Source organism: Papio anubis, chromosome 8, assembly GCF_008728515.1.
Source record: "Papio anubis isolate 15944 chromosome 8, Panubis1.0, whole genome shotgun sequence".
In the NCBI taxonomy this organism is placed as follows: Eukaryota; Metazoa; Chordata; class Mammalia; order Primates; family Cercopithecidae; genus Papio; species Papio anubis.
In genome coordinates this window covers 51,641,349-51,668,521 of record NC_044983.1, presented here as the reverse complement: position 1 = coordinate 51,668,521, position 27,173 = coordinate 51,641,349, and the positions used below count along the sequence as shown (strand labels likewise).

Sequence of the window (27,173 nt, the reverse complement as noted above, 5' to 3'; positions counted from 1 at the left end):
CATTGTACAGCTGTACAAAAATATTTTCTTTGTATCCTTATGCTATAAGCTTTTTCTATTTTTAAATTATTTTTTTAAAAAGTTTTAACCTTTTAAACCTTCTTGTTTTTTAACAAGAAGAAACAAACACATACATTATCCTAGGCCTGCACTGGGTCGGGAATCATCAATACCACTGTCTTCCACCTCCACATCTTGTTTCACTGGAAGGACAAGCATGTAGCTGTCATCTCCTGTGATAACAGTGCTGTTTCTGGACACCTCCTGGAGGACCTGCCTGAGGGAGAAGGAGTACGTTCTAGAGTAATGATAAAGGCTGGGTGCAGTGGCTCACACCTGTAATCCCAGGACTTTGGGAGGCTGAGGCAGGTGGATCAATTGAGGTCAGGAGTTCGAGACCAGCCTGGCCAACATGGTGAAACACTGTCTCTACTAAAAATACAAAAATTAGCTGGGTGTGGTGTCAGGTGCCTGTAATCCCAGCTACTCAGGAGGTTGAGGCAGGAGAATTGCTTGAACCCGGGAGGCAGAGGTTACAGTGAGCCAAGATGGCGCCACTGCATTCCAGCCTGGATGAGAGAGTGAGACTCTGTCTCAAAAAATAAAATAACATAACAATAAAAAGTATAGTACAGTAAATACAGAAAGCAGGGGCTGTTGTTTATTATCATTATCAACTATTATGTGCTGTGCACAATCCTATGCGCTGTACTTTCTTTCTTTTTTTTTTGAGACAAAGTCTCCCCTTGTCACCCAGGCTGGAGTGCAGTGGCATGATCTTGGCTCACTGCAACCTCCACCTCCCGGGTTCAAGCGATTCTCCTGCCTCAGCCTTCTAAGTAGCTGGGATTACAGGCATGCGCCACCATGCCAGGCTAATTTTTGTATTTTTAGTAGAGACGGGATTTCACCATGTTGGTCAGGCTGGTCTCGAACTCCTGACCTCGTGATCTGCCCACCTCAGCCTCCCAGAGTGCTGGGATATAGGCGTGAGCCACTGCACCCAGCCACACTGTACTTTCATATGACTGGCCGTGCAGTAGGTTTGTTCGTACCAGCATTGCCACAAACAGGTAAGACAGACATTATGACGGCTATTTTTCAGGTCCTATGTAATCTTATGAGACCATCATCGTTGACCAAAACAGATTATTATACCCTAAATCACTGTACATTCCAACTAGTCCTACCACCCAGCACAGGGCTTGGCACACAGTAGGTCATCAATGAATATAAGCTGGGGACAGGGGCTCACAACTGTAATCCCAGTGCTTTGGGAAGCTGAGGTAGGAGGATTGCTTGAGCCCAGAAGTTCGAGGCTGCAATGTGGTACGATTGTGCCACTGCACTCCAGTCTGGATGACAGAATGAGAACCTGTCTTAAAAATAAATAGCTGGGGACCGGGCGTGGTGGCTCACACCGTAATTCCAGCACTTTGGGAGGCTGAGGTGGGTGGATCACCTGAGGTCAGGAGTTCGAGACCAGCCTGGCCAAGATGGTGAAACCCATCTCTACTAAAAATATAAAAATTAGCCAGGCGTGGTGGCTCATGCCTGTAATCACAGCTACTGGGGAGGCTGAGGCAGGAGAATCACTTGAACTCGGGAGGTGGAGGTTGCAGTGAGCCGAGATTGTGCCATTGCACTCCAGCCTGGGCGGCAAGAGTGAGACTCCATCTCAAAAATAATAATAATAATAAAATAAAATAAATAGCTGGGTGTAGTGGTCTGCTTGTAGTTCCAGCTACTTGGGAGGCTGAGGGAGGAGGATCACTTGAGTCCAGCAATTCTGGGTTGTAGTGTGCTATGCCTATCAGTTGTCTGCACTAAGTTTGTCATCAATTTCATGTCCTCCTGGGAATAGGAGACCAACAGGTTCCCTAAGAAGAGGTGAACCAGCCTAAGTTGGAAACGGAGCAAGTCAAAACTGCTGTACTGGTCAGTAGTGGGATCTCACGCGTAAAGAGCTACTACATTCCAACCTGGGCAACATAGTGAGATCCTGTCTCTATTTTAGATAATAAATACTTTTTTTTCTTTTTTTTTTTTGAGATGTGGTCTCTCTCTGTCACCAGGCTGGAGTGGAGTGGGATGATCTCGGGTCTTTGCAACCTCCACCTCCTGGGTTCAAGCGATTCTTGTGCCTCAGCCTCCCAAGTAGCTAGGATTATAGACGTGCACCGCCATGCCTGGCTAATTTTTGTGATTTTTTTTTTTTTTAGTATAGGTGGGGTTTCTCTATGTTCCTCAGGCTGGTCTCAAATTTCTGGGCTCAAGTGACCCACCTGCCTCAGCCTCCCATAGTACTGGGATTATAGGCGTGAGCCACTTTGCCTGGCCAAATAAATAAATATTAGTTGACTGAATAAACTGATACATGAAATTATGGCATTCTATTGTTACACATTTTCCATAATTGAGAACAATTCACTCCTATTTCCTGTCCAAGAGTTCTGGTTTCTTTAGGAAAGGTAAATGATTTTAAACGAAAACACTGACAACAAAATACACAGTCTCTGAGGATTGTGCCAGAAAATCATAGCAAAGAGTTCTGGCTCCCGAAATCATTTTATATTAAAAAAAAAAAAAAAAAAGCCTGGAATATTTACATACCCATTGGAATAATGGCGTAATGGAAGGTGATCACTCGGGACAGTAATTACTACCTCTGCCTTATGTAGGTGCAAGAATGTGACTGACACACGTGTGTGCCTAGTGTTTTTCCATGACCGGAAGAAAGGTGAGTGGCTATCAAGGGGGTGGCACAACCCTCGCACAGTTGTGACTCCACCATCCCATCCCCAGCAGAAGCTGGGGTCCTGCTGCCTGAGGAGCTGACAGGCCCAGCGGGGCACCTGCTCAGGGAGCCAAAGGAGTATTTGAGGTGACGCTGCCCCTCTCTTGCTTCTCTCTCTGGCTTAAACTGTCCTGGTTTTAAGCCTCCACGAAGCAGCCAGTGAGGCCGCACCACCGCACTGGCCTCCACAATCATATTTCCTTCTTGTAAACTGTATCACTACCCAGTGTTTGCAGTGATTTTAGTGATACCCCTTTCGACTTGCTAGGAACAACAGAGTCCAATGGGCACTCACCAATCTTTTATTTTTTGTTTTTTGAGATGGAGTCTTGTTCTGTTGCCCAGGCTTGAGTGCAATGGCGTGATCGTGGCTCATTGCAACCTCCACCTCCTGGGTTCAAGCGATTCTCCTTCCTCAGCCTCCCCAGTAGCTGGGATTACAGGTACCTGCCATCGTGCCTGGGTAATTTTTGTATTTTTTAGAGACGGGGTTTCACCATGTTGGTCAGGCTGGTCTTGAACTGCTGACCTCAGGTGATCCACCCACCTCGGCCTCCCAAAGTGCTGGGATTACAGGCGTGAGCCACCGTGCCTGGCCTCAAATAATTTTTCTGAGTTGAGATGCAACGGTCCCCAAACCAGGCGGGGCAAGTCTTCAGTAAACCCAGGTTCAGGGAGGCTCACATGGGCCAGCCAGGCCCAGGCCCTGTGGCTGGGCTGCAAAAGGGGCCGTGGCAGTGACCAGGCTGTGAACTGTCCCCACAGGAGGCTAGGGCTGAGTTGGGGAAAGCTTGGCGTCCTCACGCTCTGGCACAGTCTGATGTGCTCTGGCTGCCTCTGTTTTCTGAGAGACTGGGTGTTGTGGGCTGAATGTGTCCCCACAATTCATACATCAAAGTCTTCAGCTTCAGTGCCTCCGAGTGTGACTGCAATTGGAGATCGGGTCTTTACAGCAGTCATTTAGCTCCTGTGTGGTCTGACTTCCATGTGACAGAGGAGCATCTCTTCGTGCGCGTGGCCTTTCAGCGCTCGTAACGTAGCCCAGGACTGCGCTTCTTCGTGGTCTGAGCTCCCATACCACGCTGGGCGCTCTTGTGGTCAGCTGAAACCACCAGATTCACCCTCCACCTAGACTGCTACATCTCAGACTATGCCAGGGCAGTATTTGATCAGAGATTATATGGTTAATAGCATACAGATATGATTAGCAGCATACATGTTTTTGCATATTTGAATGTGGATACATAGAATGGGTTTTTCTGGATCACAATCTGGATGTCCTCCGTTTGAATCAAATCCACCCCTGAGACTAAAAGGTCTTGCATATTCTTCAAGCTGTTGGGGTGCAGGTCCACATGCCCTTATCCATAATGCTGAAATCCAAAAGATGCTACAATCCAAAAGATCTTTTAAGAACTCATTTGGTGGCAAAACCTGAGCCGAAGCTATTTATAGGCTATAGTCATTCCACTTAGTGTGAATATTCAGGCATTTTTATGCAGATATGTTTTGATTAAAGATTTCTTACTCGGCTGGGCGTGCTGGATCATGCCTGTAATCTCAGCACTTTGGGAAACTGAGGCAGGTGGATCACCTGAGGTCAGGAGTTCAAGACCAGCCTGGCCAACATGGTGAAACCCCATCTCTACTAAAAAATACAAAATTAGCTGGGCATGGTGGCACATGCCTGGAATCCCAGCTACTCGGAAGGCTGAGGCAGGAGGATCGCTTGAACCCGGGAGGCAGAGGTTGCTGTGAGCTGAGATCATGCCACTGCACTCAAGCCTGGGCGACAGAGCAAGACTCCATCTCAAAACAAAACAAAACAACAAAAAAGATTTCTTCTTCAGTGTTCACTGAGGCTTTACCACCAAATATTCAATATACTCACTGTATTAATTTTTTTATTTGTTTTTATTTTTATTTATTTATTTATTTCAAGACGAAACCTTGTTCTGTCATCCAGGCTGGAGTACAGTGGCATGATCTCAGCTCACAGCAACCTCCGCCTCCCGAGTTCAAGTGATCCTCCTGCCTCAGCCTCCTGAGTAGCTGGGATTACAGGCATGCATCACCATGCCCAGCTAATTTTTTTTGTATTTTTTAACAGAGACGGGGTTTCATCATGTTTTCCAGGCTGGTCTCGAACTCCTGACCTTAGGCGATCCACCAGCCTCGGCCTCCTGAAGTGTTGGGATTACAAGTGTGAGCCACCGCCCCCAGGCCCTAATCTTTTTTTAAAAAACCTGAAATCAAAAACATACCTGACCCTAAGGGTGGTAGATAAGGGATAAAGGACCTATTGTCAAAGCCCAGCTTAAGTCTAACAACAACAACAACAACAACAAAAAACCACAGATCATTTTCTTGCTGTGTGACATGGTATCTACTTTTGGGGCTGTAGATTAAGGCCTTTTTTATTTCTAAAAGTTCTGCATTAACATTGAACATTGGCCAATCTAGATTATTTCTAAAGGCCTTCCAAAGACCTAGAGATAGAGGCCGCCACGATTCCCTGTCATTTCCCCCTTAAAGAGAAATATTCAAGATCCGTGAATATCTGTGGCCATCTTGGGAATTCTGTGACACTTTTTGGCACTCTGACTTGAAGTATTTAATAGAGGAAATTAAATTGGAAGGCTTTCCTCTTACATATCTATCAAGTTAAAACTTTTTGGGATAAAATTTTTATCAGTTTTAGTACATATTCATGTTATGAAATGGAACATAAATGTTATTGAAACTTAACTATTTTTTTCTTTCTTTTTTTTTTTTTTTTTTTGTAGAGACAGGGTCTCATGATGTTGTCCTGGCTGGTCTCAAACTCCTGGCCTCAAGTGATCGTCCTGATTTAGCTTCCCAAAGTGTTGGGATTATAGGTGTGAGCCACCGTACCTGGACAAAACATTTTATTCTGAAGTGTAGTCTCTACAAATTGTCTTTAAAAGTGTGAATGGTTAAGTTAAATTCTTGCATTACTTTTCTTCCCAAATAAAATTACTTAAGGAAAATTTTCCCCTCCCATCTGTGTGGGCTCAAGTAGTGCATCTTGAAAGTAATACCCTTGCCTACTCAGAACACTCAACTGAGTCAGGAATATTCTACACAAAGGTGTTTCGCTGGTTTTATTTCACAAGGAAACAATATGAAGTGAAGCCAATCTGTTCCTTCTGTGGCTTTAAACGCTCCCGATCCCTCAGCTGTGAAACAGCGATAGCATTGTCCAGATCTTCCCGGGTGGTTGTGTGAGTTAGAGATAATTTTTATAATTTGCCAAAGCACAAGAGGGCCCTGAGTAATGTGCGTGTGGGTATCTTTGTATGTTTATAATTACCATTTCCATCAGGAAGAACAGCAAGACTTCACCTAATCTAAAATATCTGTGGCGTTAAAATATAGGGAATAGAGAACTCCAATCTCTCTTCCACCAAGCAGAAGTGGAAAAGAAAGGAAGATGCTAAGAGGAAAGCTGGGCAGTTTGATCTCATCTGAGAGGTGTGAGGAAGCAGGAGACGTCTGAGAACCAGCTGTAGAACCTGGCAGTGACAGACAGAAGAACTGGGGAATGAGCCCTAGGACCAATATTTAATTTATTTGAAGGTGTCAGAAGCTGAGGTTGCAGAATTGGGTCCTTTTTAGCAGCTACCGCCCCTGGATGTAGTTTGTGAGAGGAAGGGAAATAAAGAGAAAGCAGACCCTGGCTGGGCACAGTGGCTCAGGCTTGTAATTCCAGCACTTTGGGCAGCCGAGGCAGGCGGATTGCCTGAAGTCAGGAGTTCGGGACCAGCCTTGTTAACATGGTGAAACCCCATCTCTACCAAAAATACAAAAATTAGCCAGGCGACCTGTAGTCCCAGCTACTAGGGAGGCTAGGGCAGGAGAATCGCTCCATCCACAGAGGGGGAGGTTGCAGTGAGCTGAGATCGCACCACTGCAACACCAGCCTGCATGACAAAGTGAGACTCTGTCTCAAAACAAAACAAAACAACACAACACAACAACAACAAAAAAACAGAGAGAGAGAAAGCCGACCCCACAAGCTGACATGGAAATGAGTTTATACTTATAATGCTCTCAGTGCCCTTGATCTATCCCTGGTGTAGGCAACAAAATTAATTCCCTCCTTTTATTTATTATCCTTTTATGCACCTTGGGACAGCTAGGGTTGCTGGCTTCTGTGGCAGTGAATTTCCCCTAGAATGGGGCTTGGACAGTACACGTTCCCAGTGGCTCATCAGAAGTACTTTCTGCAAGGGGATTCTGCAGAACCTCGGGAGGGATGCCTGGAGGAGCCACGGAAGCCCCATGTGGCCCCTATTACTAAGGACACCGGTTTCCAGCCTGTGAGTCTCCTTCAGGTTCAGTGAGCTTCGTGTTCACCGGAAGGAAGGCACATTTTTTTCCTCCTTCCTTCTCTTCCACTCCCCTTTGAGAAATGAAACCATCTGAGAAAAAAGAAGGCTGGGCTTTGCAATATGGGTCAAACCAAGTGGTAACTCTCAAGACTGAGCATACATTATATTCACCAGGGAAGGGATTTTTGGTTCTGGTTTGTTTGTTTGTTTGTTTGTTTGTTTGTTTGTTTTTTGAGACAGGGTCTCACTCTTACCCAGGCTGGAGTGCAGTCGTGCGACCATGGCTCACTGCAGCCTCGACTTCCTGGGCTCAAGCAAACCTCCCACCTCAGCCTCCCAAGTAGCCGGGACCACAGGTGTGTGCTACCACACTTAGCTAATTTTTAAAATTTTTTGTAGAGGCAGGGACTTGCTATATTGCTCAGGCTGGTGTCTAACTCCTGAGCTGAAGCGATCCTCCTGCCTTAGCCTCCCAAAGTGCTGAGATTACAGGCATGAGCCACTAAGTCTAGTTGACTGGGGAAGCTTTTAAAATAGACTGACATACATCCCCCACTGCACAACAGCTAAGTCAGAACCTTGGAGGTAGGGAGTACGGATTCTGTCTTTCCAGTTCTGTACAATAACCTGAGGTGTGATGACATGAGCCATTTTGCACACCATTGGAGACCCTAAAATGCTACAAACACCTACTCAGCCCCTCATTATGCCTGTCTGTCACAGGGAGGCTGGAAACCTATAGCTAAGGAAAGAGACTGTGTGTGCTGTTCATCAAGGGAACATGTGACTTCCACACATGATGGACACCAGAGATGAGGCCCAAGCTGGTGACAGGCCCACATGGAGGGAAGGATCACATGCTTGATTGAGAGGGAAAGTCAAGTGGAAAATGGTAAGAAGAGGAAGGAGGAAGTGGGAGAAGCAAAACAAGGTGAAGACAAATTTAATAATTTTCTTTAAATAAATTTGTTATGCTAAAAAAAAAAAACTTTAGTCATTTTCTAGAGACTTCTTTTTGCCTTAGGGATTCTTTATAGTTCCACTCCATGTAACATATTGGGTAATACTTGTGGTTCTGAAATAAAATGCGAGCAGGGGGTGTACACAGAAAACTTACCACCATGAATCCAGGGACCAACTGTGCAGACATTATGTAATGATAATATTCTATCGTTGTGAACATGGCACTTGTGAATCAATAATTTTAGAATATTTTAGAAAGGACATTTTTAAAAAATCACATAGGAAACGAAGTTAAAATTTAGAGAAAAGTAGAATATTTTATCCCATCTTCTAAGCACCTCAAGCCTAAACAAAACACACAGAATGAAATTTTAATGATGCCTGTTAAGCCTATTTGAAAACAAATTCTATCTGGCCCCCATAAACGGATGTTCAGATGTTGAGGTGATCAACGCCTTGGTTCTCCAATCTGAAATGCTCAAAGGAAGGAGGTAGAACTTGGGCAAGTTTAAAGTATGTAGCTCTATTGAATCACTTCTAACCACCCCACTCCCAACTAATGACCAGTTTTTACACTGACCACAGCTGAAAATGTAAACACAAATAAAAAGCTTGAGATGTTATTGGACGAGGTGTATTAAAATAAAATCAAAAATAGAAATATTAGGTATATACACGACAGCATAAGTGAAACACATAATGTGATACAGAAGTTTCCATTCAAAGCTTACAGGAGAAAAATTTAGTAAACAAAACGGCTTGAACCTCCCGCCACCATGGCTCACTAGAGCCTCCTAGTCACTTACGTTCCTTCATATCCTTGGGTATAAATAGTCTTATACACATGCTACACAATTTAGAAAAGATTGCTGAATCATAAAAATAGCCCCAAATGTGGCACTTTAACTTTCTAGAGTACAACTAAAATTAATACTTGATCTTTAACATAATATTCAAATCTTTGAAGCAACAAAGGAAACTCTTATGTTTTAGAAGGCCCTATAAGGTTCTTCAGAGATTAGAATCTTAGTTCTTCCAAACTACACTGTCAAAACAAATCTGGATATAGGAAATTGTGGAAATGAAAAAGCTGGACCCTTAAAAATATTCCTTCTAAACACAGAGCAGTTTCTGAAGCTCTTCTCCCTTTCCTGGGAGGTCCAGGTGAGCCCGGTGCCCTCGGGTGCACATTGCACGGCACGGCAGCTGTGTGTGCTCACGGGCTCTTCCTGCTGGAAGAGACAGAGATGTGCACGCCACTCCTGTGGCATGTCTAGCAGGTCTGAGCAGTGTTCATGGGAGAAAAATGTTTAACAGTCTCAGATTTTGGGAGGTAGGGAAAAAAAAAACACATCGAAATCTGGAAAAGACATTTTTAAGCTGCTGACTTCACCTGCAAAATCTAACAGGTTGGATTAGTAATTTTTTTTTTTTTTTAACAAGTAAGCCAAAGCAGAGAGAAAAATACAAAGAAATGTCATGCTATGTATCTGGTTATTTTAGCTTTATAAGTGAGTTTAGTTCTGATATTATTGGGGATTCATTGCAATGGTCTCTGAAACTTTGAGTCCTATGTCCATTTGTAAACATAGAGCTAGCTGGGTGTATTTTTGGAGGGAATAGGTGTTTTCTTCTCAAAAGGCTGCACTCAGACGTTGTCAAGGAGAGTAAGATTACCAGCTGCTGAGGACAAGTCCAAGTTGCAACTGGGTGAAGCATCCATCTAAGAGTACAGAATACTTTCCCATGCAGAGGGTGTTCTTCCTGAGTAATTGAGCCTCTATTTCAGGATCCAGGCACGGCAGAAGATCCCAGCACATGAAATAATAAGTGCAACCAGTGATGGTTACTTTTCCTCTCTAAATGAGGCAGCCACCCCTGCCAGACGGACGGGTTTCCCTGTGCTCTAAGGCTGCTGCTGGTACTGCCCTTCCGTGGCTGTGTAGAAATCATCCAGGACGCTCTGTAAGTAATCAAATGTTGGTCTCTCTTCTGCCTTTTCTTTCCAGCACATTTTCATAATGTCATAGAGCTCATCTGGGCAGTTCTCCACACGGGGCATCCTGTAGCCCTGGGACAGGGCGGTCATCACGTCGGCATTAGTTCTCCCTAGGGTGGGAAAAACAAAAACAAAAAAGAAAAATCATGCTGTTTAGAAAGCTGGCAGAGGGTCAAGTACTGCAGTGGTTTTTTGCTCCTGACGTCCTGTAACCATGATTGAAACAAGCTTTACTGAGGCTATTAGGGGTTGAACGGCATCCTCCCAAAATTCCTAGGTTGAAGTCCTAGCCCTCAGTACACCTTAGAATTGACTGCACCATATTTAGAGATAAAGCCTTCATAGAGGTAACCAAGTTAAAATGATGGCTAGGCGCGGTAGCTTATGCCTGCAATCCCAGCACTCTGGGAGGCTGAGGTGGGGGGATCACCTGAGGTCAGGAGTTTGAGACCAGCCTGACCAACATGGAGAAACCCCATCTCTACTAAAAACCACAAAATTAGCTGGGCGTGGTGGCGCATGCCTGTAATCCCAGCTACTAGGGAAGGCTGAGGCAGGAGAATCCCTTGAACCCAGGAGGTGGAGGTTGCGGTGAGCCGAGATCGTGCCATTGTACTCCAGCCTGGGCAACAAGAGCAAAACTCCGTCTCAAAAATAAATAAAATAAAATAAAATAAAATAAAATAAAATAAAATAAAATGAGGCCATTTGGGTGGGTCTTAATCCAATATGACTAATATTCTTATAAGAGGAGATTAGAACACAGACTAGTACAGGGGAAAGGCCATGTGAAGACACAGAGAGAAGGCGGCCATCTAAAAGTCCAGGAGAGAGGCCTCGCTCGGGAAAAACCAACCCGGCCAGCACCTAGACCTTGGACTTTGAAACTCCAGAACCCTGGAAAAATAAATGTCTGTTGTTTAAATTACCCAGTGTGTTGTATTGTTATGGCAGCCCTTGCCAACTAATACAGAAGCTAAGGAAATTTCTGCAAGCAACTCAATAAATAAATTTTAGTATGGAGGGGATCAAGACAGCATTCAGTTTGCCAAAATCTGTTAAGTAGGAGCCACAGCCAAGTTCTCTTTAATAACAAAAGGATATTGGACTTGCCTGACATTTCACATAAGTCACCTAAATTCAATCCTTTTTTTTTTTTTTTGAGACGGAGTCTGGCTCTGTCGCCCAGGCTGGAGTGCAGTGGCCGGATCTCAGCTCACTGCAAGCTCCGCCTCCCGGGTTCACGCTATTCTCCTGCCTCAGCCTCCCGAGTAGCTGGGACTACAGGTGCCCGCCACCTCGCCCGGCTAGTTTTTTTTTTGTATTTTTTAGTAGAGACGGGGTTTCACCATGTTCGCCAGGATGGTCTCGATCTCCTGACCTCGTGATCCGCCCGTCTCGGCCTCCCAAAGTGCTGGGATTACAGGCTTGAGCCACCGCGCCCGGCCCTAAATTCAATCCTAACTCTTAACTTTAATTACGTTTGCGGGGTAGCATTCTTTCAGCTTCAACCTGTAGTGTATTTATATTAAAAACAAATTTTACCATATATTATCTTATACAGACATTTTTCAAAAATTGGCTTTTCATTTAATAATTGGTATTTTCATTTACTTAAAGTCAACATCCTTAAGTCAGCCCGACCAATTGATTACATGCTTGCCAAATAGTTAAAAACGTAGGGATTAATTTGGAAAATAATGATGGTTCAGTTAATCTGAAGGACACTTGTCTGTAGTTTGTACTACATATCTCGTGGATGTCACTGTCTTTTAAGAGCAAGATATTAATTGAGGAGGAAAACTGAACCCCAATCATAGTCTCAAGTGGAGCTACTTCACAGACACAGTTAATTGTTCCAATCTGCAGTACCTGGCCAGAGTGACAGCTCACTCTGACTCTGGATTTGCATATTCTTGACCTCCAGGAGAGAAGTAAGGTGCTCATTACTCCTCTAGAGCTCTGCAAAAGGCCTGGTAATAGAGGATTTTTAAATGTGGTCAAATGTCTCAGAGTAATTCAGAAACTGAACTGTCAATCTTTGATCCTGAGAATAGCTTCAAGGGGTAAAAAAGATTATAATAATAACATTTTCCTGCATGATAAAGGAGATTAATCCTTTAATTATATCCTTATCTAGCAGTACCTATCCACACCTGTATGTTTTGCATATTTTGTGGATACCCTGTTCTGTAGGATGTGAACTCTAGAGAAGACTGTATTTCACGCAAAGTATATACAATTTCTGGCACATGAGAGGGGCTGCATTCATCACAACTAATTTCCTTTCCATAGCTATCTCTTTTTCAAAGCTGTATATTTTACCATCCGTGGTCACTGGAAGGATTCGAAATAAGTGGCAGCTTTAGGGGAAATGGTTTTTACCAGATTTGAAACAGAACCTTGTTTTGAATGTATTCTCTAATCAGTGTTTTCCAAATTGCGCGGCACTATCCGCATTTGGGATCAACAAATTGATTTTTTTAGGGTACTACTAGTTTTTTTTTTTTTTTTTTATAGGTAGAGTCACCCTCTTTCACCCAGGCTGGAGTGCAGTGGTGAGATCTCGCCTCACTGCAACCTCCCCCTCCCAGGTTCAAGTGATTCTCCTGCCTCAGCCTCCCAAGTAGCTGGGATTACAGGTGCCCACTACTATGCCAGGCTAATTTTTATATTTTTAGTAGAGACAGGGTTTCACCATGTTGGCCACGCTGGTCTCAAACTCCTGACCTCAAGTGATCTGCCCATCTTGGCCTCCCAAAGTGCTGGATTAAAAGCAGGAGCCACCGCATCCAGCCAACTACCAGTATTTTAAAAAATGAATTATAACAGAATAAAACAGAAAAGGTCAGAAAGCACTGCACATAGGAAAGGTCAATATGGTTTTATGAAAGATTTGCTTTATATACAGAGTAGGTTTCTGTGTATTTCTCACAATGCCTTATGGCCAGTGAACTTTGAGATCCTCTGCCTTTAACTTACCTTTTTTCATCTAAGGACACAGTGACCTTTCCTGAATTTAAACCCCTGAAAGAAGATATGATCATTTCTGTCTTGGAAGAGCCCTTGTTTTTGAAATTGAAAGATCCACACAAACTTTATAATGATTCAGATCTCTTGAGAATTATTTATACAGCAAATCAATTTTCCTAAGTCTAATTCTGAGTCTATCTTCAAATATTTATGTGACTAGAATTTTCTAAGTAAAAGACTTCATTTGATTCTCATTGCTCAAAGCCAAAGACAGATTTGTATCATCCTCTTTATTTGGAAGTTTTAGTCTCTGTAAAATGATACGACCTCAGCATTGCTCTGGTTCTTTTAACTAGCCAAGCTCACTTGGATAAATTTCAGGAGAAAGATCTGTGTATACTTCTACTTTCTTGGCTGAAATTCTGGGATCGTGGTGGGAGGACTAACATCCAGTATGGTATAAATAGCAACTGGACCTGCAAACTCAGTTTGGAGTATCTCTTTCACTTCCTTCCTGGAGAAACTTCATTTGCATAAAAGGTCAGAATGCAGCCACAGCAGAAGATAAAGCTTTCTAGGTCACCCTAGCCCCACAGCAGGTTTTTTTCTTCCTGGTTCCAGTATGTTCTCCTAGCTCTGAAGGACTCTCGATGATGCTGGCAAAGGCTGGACATGCTCCACCCTGTTCGGGGAATTCGACTTGATAAGAAGAACTGGAAGAATGGAATCTGAAGCCTATCTTTTTATGTACAAGTAAAGCAACAAATGACATCCGGTATTAAATGACAAGTCTTGTGAAAGAAAGAAATAGAAGAGGAGAGGGACCTCAACCAGACCCTAAGATTACATGTGATAGTTGGCGTTGGCCTGTTGCTAAGTTAAAAAAAGTAAACACCCATTGGCATTGGCTGGTGATCACCCATTGGCATTGGCTGGTGAACACAGTTTCATTCTCCATCCTTCCTCCTTTCGACAAGCACTTACTGAGTCCTCACTGCAGGTCATGAACTAGCACTGAGCTCTGAGACATGCAGAGATAGTTAAGACACAGCGTTGTCCTCAAATGACACACAGCCCAGTCGGGACAGTGTCCTCACTAGAAGGAGGTGGTGGGGAGCAGGGGGTGGCATCTGGAGTGGGTAGAAATCAGCAGAGACTACAAGTTGGTAAAGGAGCAGAAGAAAGAGAAAAATGTGGCACAGCAGAGAAAAGGAACAGACAGCTAGCGACAGGGAGGAGCCCAGCTGCACCACAAACTATGACAATCTTCAGTCACACAGGGGCCCTGCGCGTGTGTATCAGGAAGAGCCAGATACCCTGGGACTACAGTCTCCCACCCAATCACACTCCTTTCAAAAGGGCAAATTATGATTACTATTATTATTTTCTGAGTTTTGCTTGTGATCACGGTGAGTGTTTGTGGCAGGACACATTTTTTGATTCTCATTCAGCTGGCATCAAGATGCTAGATATACCCAGTCAGAAACAGCCAGAAAAGACATGATGCTTCAGAAAATTTTTTCACTTTCAAACCTTTCGCTTTGTATAAACAAAGCAAAACAAGACCCCAATCAGGACCCAACAAGACACCCCCACCTTTTTTTTGGGACAGGATCTCACTCTGTTGCCCAGGCTGGAGTACATGGTGTGATCATAGCTCACTGCAGCCTCAAACTCCCTGGGCTCGGTGATCCTCCCACCTCAGCCTCCTGAGATGCTGAGACTACAGGTGCATACCACCATACCCTGGTAATTTTTAAATTATTTTGTAGAGGCAGGGTCTTGCTATGTTGTCCAGGCTGGTCTCAAATTCCTGGCCTCAAGAAATCCACCTGCTTCGGCCTCCCAAAGTGCTGGGATTACAGGCATGAGCCACCATGCCCAGCCAGATCCCTCTTTTTTTCTGTATAAAATTTATAGAGAAATATAATCATAGTTTTGGTTTTCAGATAATGAAGTAAAGATCTTTTGCCTCCTCCCCACTTTTTTTTTTTTCCTGTAATTCATCCCAAAACAAAAAAGAGAACAAGAAATAGAAACTTAAACTCCATCTCTGATGATGCTAAGAGACACCTGGCAGCCAGAGGAAGAAGTGGTCTGAGCCAAGAGGAAGAAAGTGCAACCATCATGCCTGCAGAGAGGGGCACTGACAACAGGCAAGATGGCCCATCCCAACTCACCCCGGGAAGGTGCACACTGTGTGGCCAGCACACACCACGAGGGAGGGAGGCCAGCGCCGAGGGCAGGACAGTACCTGGAGCCCACTTGGCAGTGCCCAGGTGAATGCTGGGAGAAACAATGGAGAAGCTTCATGCAGGGAATGCTGGGCCCAAGTGGAGGTGGGGAAAGCATGGTATGGAAGACCAGGAGTGAGGAGAGAGGCTGAAGACATGGACCACACCATTCACGGACCTTGAGGGTTATGCTGAGTGAAATAAACCAGACACTAGGGCAAAACTGTATGCCTCTCCTTATAGGATGTCTCTAGAGTAGAAACTGAGAACACTGGTTGCCTATGGGGAGAGAATTGTGTGGCTGGGAATAGAGTGGAGGATCTTTCAGCTTATACCTCTTTGTATCTCTTGAATTTAACACCATATGGCTGGTCAGGCATGGTGGCTCACACCTGTAATTCCAGCACTTTGGGAGGTTGAGGAGGGAGGATCACTTGACCCAGGAGTTAGAAACCAGCCTGGGCAACATAGTGAGACCCTGTCTCTACAAAAAATTTATAAATTAGCTGGGTGTTGTGGCATGCGCCTGTAGTCCCAGCTACTCAGGAGGCTTAGGCGGGAGGATCACTTGAGCTCAGGAGTTAAAGGCTGCAGTGAGCTATGATCATGCCACTGCACTCCAGCCCAGGTGACAGAGCAAGACCCTGTCAAATAAACAAATAAATGAAAAATAAAAGTATGTGGCCATATTCTTCTCTAATAATAAGTGGAAAAAACTTAAGAGATAAAAGTTATGAGTAGAATATTTAGAACTATATGCAGCAAATGCTAGAATAAGGAATCAAAATTCCTGAAAGTAGATTCCTTTGAGGAGCTCCTGCAGGTGTGGGGCAATTTTTCATTAGAAGTCTTTTTGTGACCAGGTGCGGTGGCCCATGCCTGTAATTCCTGCAGGGAGGATGAGGTGGGTGGATCATCTGAGGTCAGGAGTTCAACACCAGCCTGGCCAATATGGTGAAACCCCATCCCTACTAAAAATACAAAAATTAGCTGGGCGTGGTGGTGAACACCTGTAGTCCCAGTGACTTGGGAGGTTGAGGCAGGAGGATTGTTTGAACCCAGGAGGTGGAGGTTGCAGTGAGCCGAGATCGCACCACTGCACTCCAGTCTGGGTGACGGAGCGAGACTGTCTCAAAAAAAAAAAAGTCTTTCTGTACTACTTTTTAAATGTGCATATATTACTTAGATAAGAATAAAATATTTAATAAAAATATCACTGTAAAAAAATTAGAAATTTCAGAAATTCATCAAGAAGAAAATTAATATAATCTATTATCTCTTGACCCAAGGTTAACAACATTTTGGTATATTGTATTAGTCTTTCTTTCTCCTCTAAAAATGTGTTTGCTTTGTATGTGACTTTCTTTTTTCTTTTTTGTTTTCCCTGCTTTCTTTTATTTCCTTTTTATTTTACAAAGCTAAGTATATGATATGGCTTCTTCTTCTTCTTCTTCTTCTTCTTCTTTTTTTTTTTTTTTGTGAGACAGAGTCTTGCTTTGTCGCTCAGGCTGGAGTACAGTGGCGCTTCTCGGCTCACTACAGTCTCTGTCTCCGGGGTTCAAGCATTCAAGTGATTCTCTGCCTCAACTTCTCAAGTAGCTAGGATTACAGGTGTTCGCCACCACGCCAGGCTAAACTTTTTTGTATTTTTTGTAGAGACAGGGTTTTGCCATGTTGTCCACGCTGGTCTCAAACTCCTGGCCTCAAGTGATCCACCCAAGTTGGGAATACAGGCATCAGCCACCATACCTGGCCTGTATAGCTTCTAAAGTACTTTAAAAACAAACAAAACATAGCCAGCAGTTTACTGGGTAAAGAAAATACTTTCAGATAATTCCATTAATCAGTGGATTCTCTCCCAAACGCAGTTTTACAACAGTGTGGAAAATGGCATGTTTTGGCAATGTTTACCAATTTCTATGCTCTCTATGAATCAAGTCCTCTCATGTGAAGTAAATAGGATTGCTTATGTTTATAAACGTAATGGTAGAGGCTCTTGTAACATACAACTCTCGTGCCTAAAAAATTTACTGATCCAGATCTCCTCAAGACATCTCACATTCCCAGTCCCTCCAGGGACAAGCCAATCAGGGAACAGACCAGTCGATGGATTCTGGTGGGTTCTTCCATATAGAGAGAAATATATTTTTGTGATTCTGACCATTTTTCTACTGGTTCTTTTTTTATTATTTTATTTTATTTTTGAGATGGAGTCTCGCTCCCGTCACGTAGGCTAGAGTGCAGTGGCGCGATCTTGGCTCACTGCAACCTCTACCTCCTGGGTTCAAGTGATTCTCCTTCCTCAGCCTCCTGAGTAGCTGGGATTACAGGCGTGTGCCACCATGCCTGGCTAATTTTTATTTTTAGTTATTTATTTATATATATATATATTTGAGACAGAGTCTCACTCTGTCACCCAGGCTGGAGTGCAGTGGTGCGATCTCAGCTCACTGCAAGCTCCGCCTCCTAGGTTCATGCCATTCTCCTGCCTCAGCCTCCCGAGTAGCTAGGACTACAGGCGCCTGCCACCACCCCTGGCTAATTTTTTGTATTTTTAGTAGAGTCGGGGTTTCACCATATTAGCCAGGATGGTCTTGACCTCCTGACCTTGTGATCCACCTGCCTTAGCCTCCCAAAGTGTTGGGATTACAGGCGTGAGCCACAGCACCCGGCCTAATTTTTATATTTTTAGTAGAGATGGGGTTTTGCCATGTTGGCCAGGCTGGTCTTGAACTCCTGACCTCAGGTGATCCACCTGCCTCAGCCTCCCAAAGTGCTAGGATTACACGTGTGAGCCGCCCGCCTGGCTGGTCCTTTTTTTAAAACAATGACTTTTCACCCCAAATATTTCCAAACCCTGGGCATTGCTCACATCAGCTGAGGGGTCTTGAGAGGCACACGGATCTGGGGCTCAGAGCAGCTTTGCCACCAGCGAGGGGTTCAATCACCTTCTCAAGCCTCAGGGGCCGTGGCGGCACGTCACATGCAGCACACCACACGTATCACAGAACATTCTTTTATGATATTATATGTTTATTTTATCAGGTGTCAGATTATATACCTAATCTGACTATATAATCTTTCTCTACAGATTGTAGAAAGACATGTAGGCATAGATGGAGATAGACATATGTAACATCAGACATCAGGGCTGATTAGAAATATGTTTCCTATTTTGCAGCAATATTAATTCATTAACCTCAGTGTCTAGAGCAGCTGGAAGATGAAACGCTGGCACTAAAGGGATTTCCTGGGACTGCCGGTCCACTGTGCAGGCAGACACCACCCAAAGGCTTTCAGCTGCCAGCTGGTCCCTGCCCCAGTTTCTCTGTGGCTCATCCCCACATGCAGCAGTAGTGATGGGAGCATGCAGACTGTGTGGCTGCTTTGTCTAAAAGCCTTCCCTGGCTTGCATCTCAGCAGAGTAAGAGGGACTGCTCTCACATGGCCAGTAAGTCTCTCCCTGAGCCACTCTAACTCCCAGCTCCATAGCCTTCTGCTTTCTCATCCATTGACTGTCTAGAGATCAAATGGCCTAGGTGAGTCATTCATTCATTCATTCATTCATTCACCCATCCATCCATCAAATACTCACAGAGGCCCAAACCACGCTGGCCTCCTGCTCCTGTTGGTCAAGTCCATGCTCTGGCTGCTCTCCCCATGGGGACATGCAGACCTCAGAGAGCCCAAGGCTCCCTCCTTCACATCTCTGAGTCCCTGCTGCTCCAGGACCATGGAATAAAACCAGCAGCTCCCCACCCCCTTCTGTGAGTACTTGCCAATCCCTAAGCCACTCCATGCAGGCTCCACACCACTCTCACCATCCTACAGGCTGGCTGTGTGTTTGACAACCATCAGTCTCTCTCCACTACAGCATTCACTCTGAAGGACATGGGCAGATACCATGGCATCCTAGCAGCTGAGAGTGCCTAGCATACTCAAATATTTTTGAATAGGAGAATGATTTAAATATTAAAAACTTAATTTTAAATTCCCCTCATGCAAACATTTTGTTAATAGTCAAACATGAATGAAAATATGAAAGCTCTGGGAGAAATCCCTCTTCTTGGTTTTTTTTTTTTTTTTTTTTTTTTTTTTTTGAGACGGCGTCTCACTCTGTCGCCAGAGCAGACAGTGATCTCAGCTCACTGCAACCTTGGCCTCCCGGGTTCAAGTGATTCTCCTGCCTCAGCCTCCCGAGTAGCTGGGATTACAGGTGCCCAACACTACGCCCAGCTGATTTTTTGTATTTTTAGTAGTGACGGGGTTTCACCATGTTGGCCAAGCTGGTCTTGAACTCCTGACCTCGTGATTCGCCCACCACGGCCTCCCAAAGTGCTGGGATTACAGGTGTGTGCCACCGCGCCTGGCCGAAATCCCTCTTCTTAACCATGCCAGCACAGACCATGGAAAAAGGGAGGGATGGACAGAATCTGGCTCTGCAGGCTTCAGGTGTTAGGAATCTGGAAATAAATACTGAATGATGCCCTCACTGATACCAGTATGTTAAAGAGCAGAAGGGCCTTGCACTGATAAACAAAGGTGGTTATTTCCTGAAGAGAGAGAGACTCCAGGGCACTTATTACAAAACCAATTGTGAAGCATTGGAAATCCTCGTCTCCATGTGGGTTTCCTCCTCCGTCAGGGGGACTGCCTTGGAGGAGCCCCTGAGTCTATCCATCCTCATCTCAATACCAACAACCATGCCAGGAACATTCTAGTATGTGGTGGAATTAATCAGTGCAGAAAAAGAACACACATTCAATAAAATAAGAAGGCAAAGAAGTGTCTAAGCACTTTTAGAACAATTTATGCTAAAGATAGTGAAAATAAAAATCAAGTCTTTTTTTTTTTTTTTTTTTTTTTTTGAGACAGAGTCTCACTCTGTTGCCAAGGCTGGAGTACAATGGCGTGATCTCAGCTCATTACAACCTCCACCTCCCGGGTTCAAGCAATTCTCCTGCCTCAGCCTCCCGAGTAGCTGGGATTACAGGCGTGCGCCACCATGCCTGGCTAATTTTGTACTTTTAGTAGAGACGGGGTTTCTCCATGTTGGTCAGGCTGGTCTCAGACTCCTGACCTCAGGTGATCCGCCTGCCTTGGCCTCCCAAAGTGCTGGGATTACAGGCGTGATCCACCACTCCCGGCCCATGACAATCAAGTTCTGGCTCAAAGCACTTATTCTTTGCTATCGGGTAGATGAAGTTATTATTACTTTTTAATGCCTTCATGCAACCTGACTTTTTCTCATTTATACCACTTGATTGTAAATAGCTAAGTAAACCATACCTGGGTAGGGAATTTTCCCATAGGTGACGATTTCGTATAGGAGGATTCCAAAGGACCACACATCAGACTTAATAGTGAAACATCCAAAGTTGATTGCTTCTGGAGCCGTCCACTTAATAGGGAACTTAGCACCTAAGGAAGAAGATATGTGGTTCTTACTTGGGTACTTAAGCTTAAACAAAAAGTCATGAACATGTGACCCCACACTTTCTTTTCTTTTCTTTTTTTTTTTTGAGGCGGCGTTTCACTCTTGTCACCCAGGCTGGAATATAATGGTGTGATCTCAGCTCACTGCAACCTCCACCTCCCAGGTTCAAGCAATGCTCCTGCCTTAGCGTCCCAAGTAGCTGGGGTTAAAGGCACCTGCCACCACGGCCAGCTAATTTTTGTATTTTTAGTAGAGATGGGGTTTCACCATGTTGGCCAGGCTGGTCTTCAACTCCTAACCTCAGCTGATCTGCACGTCTTGACCTTCCAAAGTGTTGGGATTACAGGCGTGAGCCACTGCACCCAGACCATTCTTTCTTCTTTTGATTTCTTTTTTTTAAAATTTCAATTATTTATTTTGAATAAGTAACACATACACATAGTATAAAATACAGAATGAGTTCGTGATGAAGCTACATTTCTCACAAGGAGCTGGTGAGGCCAACTGACCGGGGACAGGCAGACCCAGCCCAAGGGGACATGCAGGGTCCCCTTGAGGAAGGCAGGGACTCAGGCACAGGCTGTTACTCTGGCACCCTGGAAGGCTAGGGGCTTCTACCTACCACTTAAAAAAAAATTTTTGCCTTTATTATGCCTTGGCTTAAAATTTTTTTGGTCCCCAACACAAACTAGAAATTGGAGTAAGAACAGTAAGGACAGTAGAGAATCTCCTGGGTGTCTGTTGTATGCGAGGCAATGGCACACATTCCTGCATTACCCTCTGCCTGCCTGGAGCAGCAGTGTGCAGAGACAGCAGGCAGGACCATGGCTGGAGCTTGGCTTGGGCACCCCACAGCCCTGGTTTGAATCCCGCATCTGCTGTTTTCTGCTTGGTGTGATCCTGGCAAGTCACTTGCTGTCTTTGTGCAGCTTTGGTGCTTCCATGTGTAAACTGAGGAAACAACAAAACCTTCCTAGGTTGCTGTGAGGATTAAATGGGTTGATCTGTGGGCTTGGCACAGTGTAAACACCAATCAAGTATGGTAATGAAGGTACCAATGAATGGTACTTACCAATGAAGGTAAGCAACATTATTGTCATCCTGAGATATGCCAGGAAGAGGATGCTGTTAGATCTAGAACATGCGCTCTGCACTAAGCCATGGTCTTTGCCTGAGAACAGTTATTTTTGTGAAACTCTCAGCTTGTTAGATTCAATAAAACCAGTGTAACCAATTCTAGTTCAGATACTTTGAAGTTAGATTTCCTGGCTTTGAATCTTAGCTCTATCACTTACTGTGGGACCTCAAAAACTTGCAGAATCTCTCAGTTTCCTCCTCTGTAAATTGGGAATAGTGATGATAATATTAACATCTATCATATGGGATTATTGTAAAGATAAATGAAATAATGTATGAAAAGCCCATTTACACATCATAAATGCTCAATACATTTTAGCTATTATTATTTTTTATTTTTATTTTTTGAGGCAGAGGCTTGCTCTGTCGCCCAGGCTGGAGTGTAGTAGAGCAATCTCTGCTCACTCTAAGCTCCGCCTCCAGGTTCATGTCATTCTCCTGCCTCAGCCTCCCAAGTAGTTGGGACTACAGGTGCCCGCCATCACGCCCAGCTAATTATTTGTATTTCTAGTAGAGACGGGGTTTCACCGTGTTAGCCAGGATGGTCTCGGTCTCCTGACCTCGTGATCCGCCCATCTCGGCCTCCTAAAGTGCTGGGATTACAGGCGTGAGTCACTGCGCCCGGCCTTAGCTATTATTTTTTTAACTCCTTTTCTTTAGATCATTCTCCTTTGCCTGCCTTTTTGCTAGAGATAATCTTTGAGGTCAAGGATAAGTTAATCCACTTTCGAGAACATATGCTTGAGGCAGGAAGGGAACCATCCTACACATGATGGAAGCAGGAGATGTTCAACAAATCAAATCAATCTGCTTATTACCTCTTCCAGAAATAACAAACATGTCATTTAAAAATAATAATAATCTTGCCAGGTGCAGTGGCTCACACTTGTAATCCCAGCACTTGGGAGGCTGAGGCAGGTGGATCACCTGAGGTCGGGAGTTCAAGACCAGCCTGACCAACATGGAAAAAACCCCCTCTACTAAAAATACAAAATTAGCCAGGTGTGGTGGCGCACGCCTGTAATCCCAGCTACTCGGAAGGCTGAGGCAGAAGAATCCCTTGAACCCAGGATGCAGAGGTTGCAGTGAGCCGAGATCACGCCATTGCACTCCAGCCTGGGCAACAAGAGCAAAACTCCGTCTCAAAAAAATAAAATAAAATAATAATAATCCTTGCTCAGCAATGCTCAGGAATTTCAAGAAAGTGCTTGTTTCTTCCAGAAGAGAGTGAGCACTGCAAACATATTGGCTCAGCTCTCATGGGTGAGAGCATAAGAATCCTCAGTCATAACCGCACAGGCAATCCTAGCCCAAGAAAGGCCTGTGCAGTCCCGACCGTGCTCGGCTCCCGGACAGTGTGCCACAAGCTGGGGAACTTAGGCCTCTCTGTGCATTTTTGATTCCCATATATAATACAGAATGTAGGAAAATAAAGAAGTAGATTTTTTGCATTATATTTAGTTCTGTGTGTATGATAATGTTCATGTTTTAATTTGTAATTAAAAGGCTGGAATAAAGAACATAGAATTAATGTTACAAATATTTCCTCCACAGCCCCATATATTCATTGTTTGAGTGAAAACTTTAACAATGTAAAATAAACAAGAATCTTGATCTTGCTGAATCTATTTGTGTTTTGTATTGCTTAATTGAAATACAACTGATGGCATTTGTAAGCCTAACAAAAGTGTCATGTGGAGTTAATCAAGAGAGTACTTTCTAGAAACTATTAGAATAGAACCGTAAGCAGACAATTATGGTACTGCTTAAATGTTGTACCAAATAAGTTTTTCTTAATGATGACTATTGCAATTGCTTTGTCAAAAACAGACAAAAACAAAATAAAACACAATAATAAAACATCTAAAGATCGTTACTGGAACATACCTTCCCTTGCTGTGTACTCATTATCTTCAATTACTCTAGCAAGGCCAAAATCTGCAATTTTGCACATGAGTGACTCGGAGACCAGGACATTAGCTGCTCGCAGGTCCCGGTGAATGTAGTTCTTCCGCTCGATGTACGCCATTCCCTCTGCAATCTGAAAACAGAAATAGGCTCTCATTTTCATATGTAGGGTAGATGACTGGAAAGGGCCATCAAGGAAGACCAGAAAACTTATGAATTCCTGAAATCTTTTCATGTATACTATTTCGAGCATTCAGGTTTTGAAGACAGTGGGTAATGGCAATCACCATTTGAGCCCTTTCTAAAATAACTGACCACCCCCCGCCAAATCTCCAATAACGGTCATCCTTAAAAAAAAAAAAAAAAAATTAGCAACAAGTCTTAACATTTTCTAATGTGTGAAGAATATTTTTAAGACCCTGCTAAATTCATCCATGTAGATATATAGATGTCATTATGCCAGTTTTTCAAATCAGAAAACTGATAGTACAGTCTGAATGTTTGTGTCCCATTCCCTGCCCCCATCCCAAAGTTCAAATGTTGCAATCCTGACCCGGGGGCAATAGTTATTAGGAGGTAGGGCCCTGGCAGGTGATTAGATCATGAGGGTGGAGCCCTCACGAATGGGATTAGTGCTCTTGTAAAAGAGACCCCAGAGAGCTGCCTTGCCCGTTCCACCATGTGAGGACACAGCTATATGGTGCCATCTATGAACCAGGAAATGGCCCCTCATCAGACACGAAACCTGCCAGGGCTTTCCTTGCTCCCAGAACTGTGGGAAATAAATGTCTCTTATTTAAGCCACCCAGTCTATGGAATTTTATTATGGCAGCCCGAACCAACTCTAAAAATAGAGTTAGAGAAAGTGACATGCTAATACAAATAAATTATTGAGTTATCAAGAACAGGATGTCCTTTCTGTCAGGTTAATCAACAGCCCATGGAACTGGTTCTCCAAGTTCTCTCTGCATATTCCCTCCAGGATAATCACAAAGATTCATTCTTTTTTTTTTTTTTTGAGATAGTCTCACTGTGTCCCCCAGGCTGGAGTGCAGTCACGCGATATCAGCTCACTGCAACCTCCAGCTTCCTAGGTTCAAGTGATTCTCCTGACTCAGCCTCCCGAGTAGCTGGGATTACAGGCATGTGCCACCACATCTGGCTAATTTTTGTATTTTTAGTAGAGATGGGGTTTCACCAGGCTGGTCTCGAACTCTTGGCCTCAGGTGATCTACTCGCCTCAGCCTCCCAAAGTGCTGAAATTACAGGCATGAGCCACCACACCCAGCAAGATTCACTCTCATGACAAAGTATGACAGCAGGAAAGAATCCAGGATTTAAACACAACAACAACATAGGGAGGCAAAACTACTACTCGTTGCTGAATAGAAAGTGTAGTATTGTTCCAAAGTCAGGTTTTTAAGGAAGACATTACCAAATTATAATGTTAAGGAGAAGGAAGGAATAAAGTAAAGGAAGGAGGGAAGGAAGGATGGAAGAAAGCAAGCAAGGAAAGAAGGAAGGAACAAGGAAACGAAGGAAGGAAATAAGAAAGGAGAGAGAAGGAAGGGAGGGAAGTAAGAAGCAAGAAAAAGGGCAAGAAGGAAAGAAAGCCAAGTAGTAGTGTATCTGGTAAGCAGTTAGAGAAAACTCTGATTCGAACTTTTCACGCAGGAATGAATGTATTCTGCCAGATTCTACCTTGAATTGCAGATGGCTCAGCTTGGAGGATCTGACTTTCCCCAGTCATCTGCAATAGCATCCCTGGTGATCAAGCAATTCCGGCAGCCAGTTGCAGACCACGTTGCTTAGCAAAAGATTAGCTCCTTAGTATTGGGTCTGCCTTTCCTTCCCCTCTAGGCCAATCCCTGGCCTCACCTTCTGCTCCCTGGGCCTTCCCTGAACTCCCCTTTACTTGCCCTAGATGGTCAATGTGTACAAAAACCATCTGTAGCTGCTGATCATAGCTTTGTCATTATTTTTATGCTGTTTAATGCTCTCAGTGTTGTCATGTTGGCCAGTCGATAAACACCACCAGGGCTGAAAATATCTTTTCTATTCTCACTTGTACACATTGGAACCTTCAAACTTGTCACCAAACCTCTTATCAGAGACAAAGTAAGTCCTTAGGGAAATGGACTGGGGTTTTCATATGACCAGAATACTATCTTGTTAGCCCACTACTGCAGGGATTTGGCAGATGACATTCTCATGGTCACAAAAATCTCAAGTAAAATAATCAGTGTGGCCTACATCCGTCTCAAAGACTGTTCAGTCCAGTATTTCGCTTCTGAGTGGAAACAAAGAATGTGGTCCAAGCTCCTTTGCACTGCTGCCAAGGCCCTGTATGACCCGGCCCCCGCTCAACCTTCCACTTCCTCACCATGACCCCCTCCTTTGTGCTTCTACACCCCCTGCCTCTGTGTGGAACGTTCATTCCCTCCCTGCCCCTTTCACCCGATCTAAGCAGTCTGCCGGTCTCAGCTGAGATTTCACTTCTCCCAGAAGCCATGCCTGGCACACCCTCTCCTGCCAGGTGTGCGTGCGTCCCCAGCGCTCCCTGCTCCTCACCTGACTACTTGTCCACAATTTCTACAGGAACATGAACCCAAGGAAGGTGTAGGGCATGCGCATTCCTGCATCCCGGCACTGAGCACAGCAGGAGGCTTGATTTCATGAGGAAATTGAGAAGTAGGACAGGGGCTGAGCAGGGCAGAAACCACACGGATAGCAGGAAAAGGACAGGGCAGGTTCGGAGAGCAGTGACCTCGTGTCCCCTGCCTTTCTCCCAACTGTCACAAACTCTGAGCACTGGGGAGATGCACAACTTTTACCTGACCCTGGAAAAGATTCAAACAGCCTCTTTGGGAAGTCAACAGAAGGTGGGCAGTGGTGACAATCAGGTAAGGGCAGAGCTCCTCCGAGTCTGATTTGCTCTAGGAAGCCTCTGCTGCCCAGAAACAGCAGGGAGTGGCATGGTGAGGGCGTCAGAAAGTTCAGGATAGCTCCTTCTAGAGTGGGCACTACTGAAACGGATGACACGGGGTGGCAATTTTGGTGGCGGCTGGGAGAGAGGAGCCCTGCCTCTGTTTCCTTTTGTCTGCTGGTAACCCAAGTTCAACAAGACTTGTTAGAAAGAGCCAATAACACTGGGAAAAGTGGAGAGCGAAGATCAGGCTGAGCATGTGTGAAAGAAAGGAGTGTATGATTATAACCAAGTAGGCTTGGCCGGGCGCGGTGGCTCAAGCCTGTAATCCCAGCACTTTGGGAGGCCGAGACGGGCGGATCACGAGGTCAGGAGATCGAGACCATCCTGGCTAACACGGTGAAACCCCGTCTCTACTAAAAAATACAAAAAACTAGCCGGGCG

General features: G+C 44.4%; 1 protein-coding gene across 3 annotated transcripts in view; it reads right to left on the bottom strand.

The window, feature by feature from the left end:
• Positions 1 to 8,412: 8,412 nt before the first annotated feature.
• The window catches only part of LYN (LYN proto-oncogene, Src family tyrosine kinase), a 139,424-nt gene continuing 120,663 nt past the window's right edge, over positions 8,413 to 27,173 (bottom strand). For 2 of the 3 annotated variants that reach the window (XM_003902768.4, XM_003902767.4), the window contains exons 11-13: positions 23,783 to 23,936; positions 20,611 to 20,742; positions 8,413 to 10,224 (exon numbers count right to left, since the gene is read on the bottom strand). In XM_003902768.4, the coding sequence (XP_003902817.1) occupies positions 10,022 to 10,224; positions 20,611 to 20,742; positions 23,783 to 23,936 (489 nt within the window). In that variant the 3' untranslated portion in view covers positions 8,413 to 10,021. The remainder of the gene's footprint in view (positions 10,225 to 20,610; positions 20,743 to 23,782; positions 23,937 to 27,173) is intronic. The other variant, XM_021942327.2, reaches the window with a different exon arrangement.